General features: G+C 36.2%; 1 protein-coding gene across 3 annotated transcripts in view; it reads right to left on the bottom strand.

The window, feature by feature from the left end:
- The window catches only part of STXBP5L (syntaxin binding protein 5L), a 372,896-nt gene that overhangs the window by 305,029 nt on the left and 56,679 nt on the right, over positions 1–11,188 (bottom strand). For all 3 annotated transcript variants that reach the window (XM_045294276.1, XM_004709789.4, XM_004709790.3), the window contains exon 3: positions 510–591. In XM_045294276.1, the coding sequence (XP_045150211.1) occupies positions 510–591 (82 nt within the window). The remainder of the gene's footprint in view (positions 1–509; positions 592–11,188) is intronic.

The raw sequence follows: 11,188 nt of genomic DNA, 5'->3' as shown, positions 1-11,188 counted from the left end.
AGAAAATGTTTTGAGAAACAATGTACAAATGCGCTTTACACAATTGATGTGTGTATGGATTGGGATAACAGTTGTATGAGCCCCAAATAAAATGATTTTTTTAAAAGAAAAAAAAAATTGAAGTTGGTGGGAAGAGGGATAATATAACGAATTAGAATTTAGAGAGAGAGAAGATAGAATCTAAAGTCTTACTATAGGCCAAAGAAGCTAAGTTTTCATTGGCCGATAGTAATACTTTAGATTGCTTTATGTTATTTAAAAGTGTAATGTGTAAATTATGCTACATAGTCAAGACAACAGGATATTCTGATGTATATCATATCTTTCATTAAAATGTAAAGAATTGATAAATACAAAAATGTTATCTTTTATTAAAAATGTGTCCAGGAATAATGCTGTATAAATTTGGATTTTTAAGCAGTTAGAGCCATGCTATAAAAACACATTACATCATTGAAGAAATGTGTGTGTTTGAAAGAGTGAAGGAAGCAATCATTTAAAAGCCTTACCTCATTGATTAAGAATTGAAGTTGCAGGACCGCTGCGCCACTTTCATGTTGGCAATAACAATCCACACCAGCTCTCCCAAGTCTAATATAATTAAAGTCAAGGATGCTAATATTTTAATTTTGAACGATTTTATTAAGACATAACCCAGCCATCATACCATACAACAGTTCACTCATCTCAAGAAGTATTGTATAATCGCTACCACAATCAGTTTCAAAACATCTTCCTTTTTGTATTCCTAGACATTAGTTCCCCAATAGCCAAACCCTTAATCTAGTTATTGCCTATAAATTCACCCATCCTGGGTTCCATATACCAAAAAACAAAAAATAATGCAAAACAGAATCAAGAAAGCTATCAATGAAAAACAAATCATTTGAAAAGAAAGTGAGAAAATATTAAAAACCAGATCAAACTCTGTGTGTCAAAAGGGAGATCAAATAATAAGGTTTTAACCTTTCAAGTCAGATATTTCATTTTAATCTACTATAATCCTTTCTACAATACTCTCTGACAACCAGGCTATTCTCATCCTTTGATTATAGCAGAGGAAAATCACTGGAGGCTTATTCTATGTGTAGATCCTGTAAATGTATTTTGGGACTCCATTGTCATCACAGCCTTCTGCAAACCAGAATTTCACAATTTAAGCCCTGATACAATTATTTCCTTCAGAAGAATACTAACAAAGTATATAGATACTAACAAAAAATATAGATAGTAATGTCTAATACTCTAGCAGTATAGAATTAGCATTACAACTTTGAAAGAGAATACTTTCTACACATGAAATAAAATAGGAATAAAAAATCCAGACACACTTCATCTTATTTTAATTTTGTTTAAATGATTAAATACTTCCTTCATTAAATAAATTCAACGAGACAAGTATCTTAATGTAAGAAATAAAATCAGAAGATTCATTAAAATGTTTATGCAAATATTCTTATAATATTAATGTATACAAAAACTTTCAAAGTATAACTGAAAACCAGAGACCACAAGTGTAATCATGTATTAAAATAATATATTATTAGTCATTGTTTATATTATATAAATAGTACTAAATATCATTTTAAAAAACCAGAGTAGAGGTAGGAGTAAAGAAGGAAGAGGAGGCAGATATGAAAACCCAGTGGAACAGAATTCATGTATCAATTCTATGCAAATTGATGTGATATAGTTTATATACTTATTTGTTATTTGTTCCCTTGCATAAATATGTAAATTACGAGACCGTTTACTTCCAGTCATAACAAAGAAACAAGGGCGATCTTTATCATTCTTTTGAAACTATTAAAAATACGCATCAAATTTAATTAACAACAGTTTTCAGGAATTGAATATCAGGTATGTCCCATAAGAAAAGGAGGGGGGGAAAAGATGAGCCTGGTGATTTGCAGAGCTCACTGCCTAAAGAGAACACAGTAGGGAAACTCATAAGGAATCTGGCATCTGAGAGCTAGAAAGGAACAACCCAAAAAGAAGCAATACCTACCAAAGGTGAGGCATTTTTCATGTTCTCCCCAGTCAGAATGGAAAACACCTGAATGCATGGGTATTGTGCAGGGTACTTAGAAGACAATTGCCTCAGTATTATGGAAAGTTCATCACTAGAATAAAGGCTGCTTTGATCCTGCCTATTAAAACTTAGAAACATGTCTCTATAAGATGAAACTATTTCCACAGAATTTAATTGCATCCCAGGACAAAGTCCAAAGTATAGAAATATAATATGTGCCCTCACGTTGGCTCTGACCCATCGTGACCATCTACACAACAGAATAAACACCACCCAGTCCTGCATCATCCTCACAATTGTTCCTATGCCTAAGGCCATTGACGCAGCCACTGTTTCAATCCATCTTGTAGAGGGCCTTCCTCTCCTTCACTGCCCCTCCACTTTAGCAAGCATGATCTCTTTCTCCAGGGACTAGTCTCTCCTGACAACATGTTCAAAGTATGTAAGACGAATCCTGCCATTCTTGCCTCTGAGAGCACTCTGGTCTCACTTCTTCTAACACAGATTAGTTTCTTTTAGCAGTCCACGGTACTTTCAATATTCTTCTCCAGCACCACAATTCAAATGCATCTATTCCATATTCAATGTCCAGCTTTCACATACAGATGAAGCAATGGAGAATACCATGGCTTGGGTCAGGCACACCTTAGTCAAAGTAACATCCTTGCTTTCAATACTCTAAAGAGGTCTTGTGCAACAGATTTACTTAATAGAATACATCTTTTGATTTCTTGACTGCACTTCTATGAGCATTGATTGTGGATCCACACAAGGCAAAATCCTTGGCAACTTCAACTTTTTCTTCATTCATTACCTATTGTTCCAGATGTGAAGATTTGGGTCTTCTTTACATTGAGTTATAATCCATACTGAAGGCTACATGCCTTGAACTTCATCAGCAAGTGCTTCAAGTCATCCTTACTTTCAGCAAGAAAGGTTATGTCATATGCATATAGCTGGTTGTTAATAAGCCTTCCTCCCATCCTGCTGCCACATTCTTCTTCATAGAAGCCAGCAAGGGCATGGAAACTCTCAGTGAGATTAATGGAAAAATTGCCATGATAGACTAGCATATACCAACAAAAATAAGGATAGCACATAACATTTTCTTCTATTGTACATAAGATGGCTATGAGTCAGCATTCACTCAACAACCGCTTAACAATTGTGGTAGTTACATGAGTTGATGTCAACCTGATGGTATAAGAAAGGGTGGGCTCTGATAGTTAGGTTTTTGTGCCCCTAAAAACAAGTTTTTGTGCCCCATAAGAAAATGTTTTTTAGCCTGTCAATCAGGCTGCAGCTTTATTGAAGAGCAAAGAAGATAAATGGCTCTCCAAGGCCAGCCTCTTTCTCTTTTGCTCCCTGGAGGAGGCTCACACTCTCTCTCTGCTTCACCTTCTTATTGACCAGCTACTTTGAGCCATGCTGATGGTAGCCAAAGCCCTGGAGATGTGTCCACTGCCACTGGATGTACAAGACTTTGCACCCACTGGCCTGTGATCTTCCTGCATTCTGCATCATTATGTGTGGCCATATGAATCTGAAGATGGATTTATGGACTAGTATCAGACTTATGGAATGGTATGAGACTTATTTATGGGCTTGATATGGTCTGGGCTGGGATGCTTGCTTGATATATAATTACTTCTTGATATAAAGCTCTCTCTTACACATTTATGAGTATCCCTGGATTTGTTTCTCTAGTCAACCCCGTCTAACATATTGATCTATAATGTATCTATTATCTATGATTTAAAATGTTTCATAGAAAGGAATAAATACTAAAAGTAAAATAAATAACAGTGCACTATAAGACAATGCCAAATAACTTAATACATTTTTAAGGCAAGGAAGCAAAATATTTGAAGAAAACAAGATAAAGAAAAACAGACAAAAGTTAAATAAAATTAGGAAAATTATACCTAAAGTCATTGTAAATATCAATAAAAATATAATTATTTTAAGTTATTTTAAGAGCTGAAATATTACTGGCCTGATAGACTGATGAAACTCCTAAGATTATGGCTTTTGGTTACCTTTCAAGCATGTAATCAAGCACACCTCTGACCCAAGTTTTTGATAAACCATAGGCAGGTATGTAAGATGCACAATAATTCCAGGAAGGTAGGCATTCCCTTGAATAAACAGTCATACAGGACCAAAAAGATAGCATTTGACTAGGGATAAGGATCACAAGATAGGAAAGAACAAGAAATAATTCAAATATTTAATAAGTATGGTAAGAGGATACAACCTTGACCACACTTTTCCTGATTTTAAACCATACGGTATTCCCTTGTGTATTCACACAATTACCTCTTGATCCATGTACAGGTTTCACATGAATACAATGAAGTGTTCTGGAATTCCCATTCTTTTCCAAACTACCCATAGTTTATTATGATCTACTCAGTCAAATTCCTTGACATAGTCAATAAAAGACAAGTAAACATCTTTCTGGTATTCTCTGCTACGAACCAAGATCGATCTGACATCAGCAAGATATTCCTTATTCCATGTCCTCTTTTGAATCTACTCCTGAACCTCTTGGCAGTTCCCTGTCAATATACTGCTGCAACCATTGTTGGATGATCTTTAGCAAAATTTACTTCCATGTGATATCAATGATATTGTTCTTTAATTTGAGCATTCTGTTGGGTCACCTTTCTTTGGAATTGGCACAAATATAAATCACTTCCAGTCAGTTGGCCAAGAAGCTGTCTTCCAAATTTCCTTTGATCACTACTATTCAAAAGTATAGTAGAAGTTATAAACAAGAAATTAAGCAAAGGCAGGCAGGGAAGAGGAAGAGGAGAAATATAAATCATTGGAATTAAAAAAAAAAGTAAAACTATAGCATTCACACATGACATTGTTCTATATATAAACTCAACTTCCTTCTAGTACATTACAAATCATAGCAACCCTACAGAACAGAGTAGAACTTCCCCTTTGAGTTTTTAAAACTTTTATATTTTTATGGGAACAAACAGCCTCATCTATCTCCTGAAGAGCCACTAGAGGGTTTCCACAAGAAGAGAATTAGAGCTAATGAAGAAATTCAGAGAAATCAGCTGTATTTGTATACACCCACAAGAACAATTTCAAAAGAAAATGATTCTACTTGTAATAGCAATTCCACTTATAATAGCATTTAATAGAATAAGATATATAGGAATATATTTAAAACCAAAGAGGTGAAAGACTTGTACACTGAAAACTATATACTATAGCTGACAGAAATTATTATAGACTAAATAAATGGAAACACATCCTGTGGTCATGAATAAGATTTAATTTTTAACCCAAATTGATCTTCAGCCTCAGCATAATCTGTATCAAAACAACCAGTTTGTGGACATTAAAAAACCAGTCATTGAAGTTCAGATTAAATTCCTAGAACTTCAGACCTTGTAGTTAGCCCAGTAAGTAACCACTATACCACCAGGGCTCCTTGCTGGGGAAAGGCCAGCCCCCCACAACTAATTGCAGGTTCAGTAGGAGCAATTGTAAGGTTAAGATATATAAAGATTATAATAAAATCATAGCATGAGAGATAAAAGAGAGATTGAAATAATGAAGTCAGACGCATTTCATGGTAGCATGCTCATCTCAGCCCTGCTTGGTGGTCCTTGTGGAGATGGGAGACCCGGAGGACAGGAGAGAGGGGGAGGGGAAGGAAGACAAGGGGAAAGGGAACAGGGGAGCTAGGATGGGGGAGGGGAAGGGGGAGTGAGGAGCCAGAGAGAGGTGAGGGAGAGCTGGAGGGAGTGAGGGGGTAGGAGAGGAAGGGTATGAGGGAGAGTGCCAGGGTGAGAGGAGGGGAGGGAGAGGGCTCTTTATTGCTAACAAGCTTATATATCTTTGGGGGGGGGGCGTGCAGGCCTCCTAATTACAGGTAAAGACATCCATCACAGAAAGGGGTTGCACTATAGGTTATAAAGTAATGAGAGGGGGATGATCTAGGGGAATCCATGCAATAGGAAGGAGAGGTTGTGTGTGTGGGGGGGGTACACTTGTGACAGAATGGGTGGATCCTAGATTCAGGATGGCAGCCTAACTTTGGATGTCACTGAGCAGGTTTGACTTGTTCTCTGGGTCTCTATAGAAACCATTATCAGTAGAGTGGTAGAGTGTAAACCCCACCTACAGGGACCAAACCTATGGCCACAAGCCTTTAGCATAAGTAATCCATTGTCCTTAACAGCAGGGAGTGGGCCCCTCTTGTGGTGGGAGGAGACAGTAGTCTGGCAACTGACTGCCTTCAGGGAGGTTGTCTCTAAGCATCTGACCTCCCACCATGTGATGACAAATAGTCTCTAATGTTTGGCATATCTTTGGGGTGAGAAAACTCTGGGGAAAAGTCTCTTTATAATCCCACAGCTCCTCGTAAAAAGAACAGATCTCCTTAATCTGGTCACAGCCATGATACAATTGAGGGGAATTTCATTCAAGATGCGGCCTACTCTTAATATAAATTTACAGTGTGTGGAAGGTTGCTCATGTCTACTGCTGTTACTGGATCAAGCATCTGGTTCATCGACCTCTTGTTATATTGCCCACTGGTAGCAGATTGACTATATAGGCCACTTCCATCATAGAAAGAACACTGTTTTGCTTTTACTGGAACAAACACATTCTCTGCATATGGATTTCCCTTCTCTGCATCCAATGATTCTTTCCAAACTACCATTCACAAACTTACACAATACCTTATCCACCAGCATGGTACCCTGCACAGCATCACTTCAGATCAAGGGGTTCATTTTACAGCAAATGAAGCACAACAATGGGCCCATGATCATGGAATTCCCTGGTCTTACTGTGTTCCCCATTGTCCTTAAGCAGCTGGCTTGATAGAAAGATGCAGTGGACCTCTAAAGACACAATTACAGTACCAGCTAGGTGGAAAAATATATAAATCTATTTCTATATACATAAACATACAAGTATCACTGGTTTTGCTTCTCTAGAAAACCCAGCCTAACACAACATGGATGACAAGTCCATTCAATATGTAAAGAAGTCTCTTCAATAAATAGCCCTGGGACAAACAACGGGATCTAGATACGCAAAAAAACACATTAGCCCTATGTCATACACCATGTATGAAAATTAACTCAATATGAGTCAATGGCCTTAATACAACCACTAACACCTAAAACTCTTAGGAGACAACATAAGGATAAAAGAGTTTTTTAACAATGAATTCTTAGATATGACCCAAAAAGCACAAGAACAAAAGAAAAAATCAATTGGATTTAACCAAAATTACTAACTTTTGCTCACCAAAGGACTTTATCAAGAAAATGAAGAGACAACTTACAGAATAGAAGTAAATATTTGGTTATCATATAGCCAGTAAGGGTTTAATATTCAAAATATATATTATATAACAACATATTTATATATGAGACAACTCCTGTAACTCAATAACGACAACAACAAAGTTAATTTAAAAATGATTCAATGACTTCAATAGACATTTCTTCAAAGAAGATATTACAAGGAGCTAATAAGCCCAGGGAAAGATGACATTGAGCTATCCGTCCTTGGGAAAATGCAAACCAAGGCCACAAAGAGATATAATCTCATACTCATTAGGATGGCTATTATAAAATATTTTTAAGAAGAGAAAATAACAGCTGTTGGCAAGGAGGTAGAATAATTGGACCCGACTGTTTTGCTAATGGGAATGCAAATAGGGTAGTCTCCGTGGAAAGCAGGTTCTCAAAAGATCAACAGAATTCCATGTAATCCAACAATACCAATTCTAGGTACATATCAAAAGATCTAAAAGTGGGGTCTCAAGCAGTTATTTTTATACCACTGCAACATAATCCACTATAACCAAAAGGTGGAAACAACCTATGTCCATTAGGAGATGAGTTGCTAAACAAAATATTGTCTTTATATATGGGAAAATTTTATGAATGTACATACAAGAAAATACTATTCAGCCACTTACGAGAAAGTTTTGATACATGTTACATTATAGGTCAACCTTGAAAACATGATAAACTATATTGCACACAGACACACACACAAAATATACAGAGTGATCCCACTTATATATAAAAGATCTAGAATGGGCAAATTTATAGATAAAAGTTTATTAATGATTACCAGGAATTGATAATAAACCATTACTTTGTTAATGGTTTATTGAATGATACCAGGAATTGATGGAATACCCATTGAAATGTTTCAAAAAGCTAAAGAAACCCTGGATGAATTCACTCATCTATGCCAGAAAAAATTGAAAGAACAGCCACCTGGCCAACTGATTGATAGAGATCCATATTTGAGTCCATTCCAAAGAAGAGTGACCCAACAGAACACTCAAACTACAAAACAGTATCATTGATATCGCACATAAGTAAAATTTTGCTTAAGACCACCCAACAAGGGTTATAGCAGTATATTGACAGGGAACTGACAGAAGTTCAAGCTGGATGCAGAAGAGGATATCGAACAAGTGATATAATTGCTGATATCAGATGGATATTGGCTCAAAGCAGGGAATATAAGAAAGATGTTTACTTATGCTTTATTGATTATGGTTCAACTGTGTGAACCATAACAAATGGTGGATAACCTTGAGAAGGATAGAAATTCCAGAACACCCTTGTGCTCACAGGGAACTTGCACATGGATCAAGAGACACTTCTATGAACAAAACAGGGAATATTGTATGGTTTAAAATCAGGAAATGTATGCATCAGGATTGTATCTTCTCATAATACTTGTTCATTCCTTATGCTGAGAAAATCATCAGAGAATCTGGATTATATGACAAAGAGTTAGCATCACGATTAGGAAGGCTTATTAACAACCTGCAATATGCAGATGACACAACTTTGCTTGCTGAACATGAGGATGACTTGAAACACTTGCTGATGAAGATCGAGGAATGTAGCCTTCAGTATGGATTATAACTCAATGTAAGGAAGATCAAAATCCTCACATCTGGAACAATAGGTAGCATCGTAATAAATGGAGAAAAGTTGGAAGTTGTCAAGGATTTTGCTTTGTGTGGATCCACAATCAATGCTCATAGAAGCAGCAGTCAAGAAATCAAGAGATGTATTTCATTAGGTAAATCTGCTGCATAAGACTTCTTTAGAATATTGAAGAGCAAGGATGTTACCGTGAGGATAAGATGTGCCTGACCCAAGCCATGATATTCTTCATTGCATCATATACATAAGAAAATTGGACATTGAATAAGGAATATCATAAAAGAATAGATGCATTTGAATTGTGGTACCAGAGAAGAATATTGAAAGTACCACAGACTACTAAAAAGACAAACCTACCAGTATTGGAAGAACTAAGACCAGAGTACTTCTTAATGGAAAAGAGGGCAAGACTTTGTCCTACATACTATGGACATATTGTCAAGAGAGGCCAGTCCTTGGAGAAGGACATCATATTTAGTAAAGTGGAGGGGTGGCCAAAAAGAGGAAGGCCCCTGATGAGATGGATTGACACAGTCGCTGTATCAATGGACTCAAGCATAAGAACAATTGTAAGGATGGTGCAGGACCGTGCAGTGTTTCCTTCTGTTGCACATAGGGTTACTATAGGTCGGAGCAGACTCAACGGCACCTAACAATAACAAGGACTGGAAGGTGGAGGGTAACTGGAAGTGATTGCTCAATTAAAACAAAGTTTCTCTTTTGAGTGATGAATAATTACTTTAAATAGATTTTGGTGATGGTTGTAGAATATGGTGAATACTATTGAGTTACACACATAAATGGTTAAAATGGAAATTTTTTTGTTTACTCAAGGGGGCTTTAATTAGTTCATGGAAAAATCCCACTATCTTTTTATTCCAATTTTCCATGAACTTTCTGAAGCGAGCTCCCTCATATATTTTACCAAATAAAATTATTTTTAAATGATAACTGTTTTTAAAAAGCATAACAATAAACTGTGTGGTTAGAAAACATATAAAGAGTAAAATACATGTCAAAAATAGCACAAATACTTGAAAGAAGGGAAATAGAAAAACTGAAAAGTTAAATATAACAAATAAAAACAAATTAAATATTATATTCATATTGAGTTGATAGTATAAATATACCCAATATACTATAAGCTATAAAACAAAAGCCATAAAGAAAGAGCTTTTGCTAATAACCAACAAAGAATATAAAACCTAAAAATCATTAAAAAAAAAAAGTCAACCCAAAGGAAGGGAGAAAAGGGAGAAAAATTGACAAGAAATAAGAGGGGAAAAAAATGGCAAGGTGATAAATTTAAATCCAACCATGTCAATAGCCACATAAAAGGTAAAAACTGTAAGTATATGAACTAAGACAGTAATCATCAGATTTTATGGAAAAGCAAGACCCAACTATATATAAACCACTTAAAAAATACAAAAAAACGGTTAAAACTTTAGGAAAATAGCTAAAGATATACCATGCTAATATTAATCCAAAGATAAATGGAAAAACATGTCAATGTAAGATCAAGTAGATTTCTGCTCACTGAGGAGGTAGGCAAAGGACCTGAACAGAAGTTTCACAGGGCAGAAATCCGAATGGCCAATAAACAAATGAGTAGATGTTCCCAATCTTTAGCCATAAGAGAAATGCAAAGTAAAACAACAATGAGGTACCACCTACCACCCTCAAAGTTAGCCCAATTCAAAAACTCAGAAAGCAACAAGTTTTGGAGGGGATGTGGGCAATCAGGAACTCTCATCCACTACTGGTAGAACTATAAGTAGGTACTGCCACTATGGAAATTGATCTGGTGATATCTAAAACAGATGGAAATTGAGTTACCATACGAGCCAGCAATCCTCCTACTGGGCATACACACAAAAGAGGCAAGAAACAAACCACGGCCAGACATCTGTGCTCCAATGTTCATTGCAGCACAGTTCACAATTGCAAGGAGTTGGAAACAACCAAAATTTCCATCAGCTGACGAGTGGATTAAAAAACTGTGGTACATACATTCAATGGAGTACTACGCATCGCTAAAAAGCAATGGTGAATGTATGAAACACATCACTGCATGGGAAGAACTGGAGGAAATCATGCTAAGCAAAGTAAGCCAAGCACAAAAGGACAAGTACAACATGAGTCCACTGAGGTAAGCTTAAAAAGAAAAATTCAAAAGGGGCATAGGGAA

This window comes from Echinops telfairi, unplaced genomic scaffold, assembly GCF_000313985.2.
Source record: "Echinops telfairi isolate 266 unplaced genomic scaffold, ASM31398v2 ScPeMD7_3509;HRSCAF=4178, whole genome shotgun sequence".
NCBI classification, from domain to species: domain Eukaryota; kingdom Metazoa; phylum Chordata; class Mammalia; order Afrosoricida; family Tenrecidae; genus Echinops; species Echinops telfairi.
This window is presented reverse-complemented; position numbering and strand designations above follow the sequence as displayed.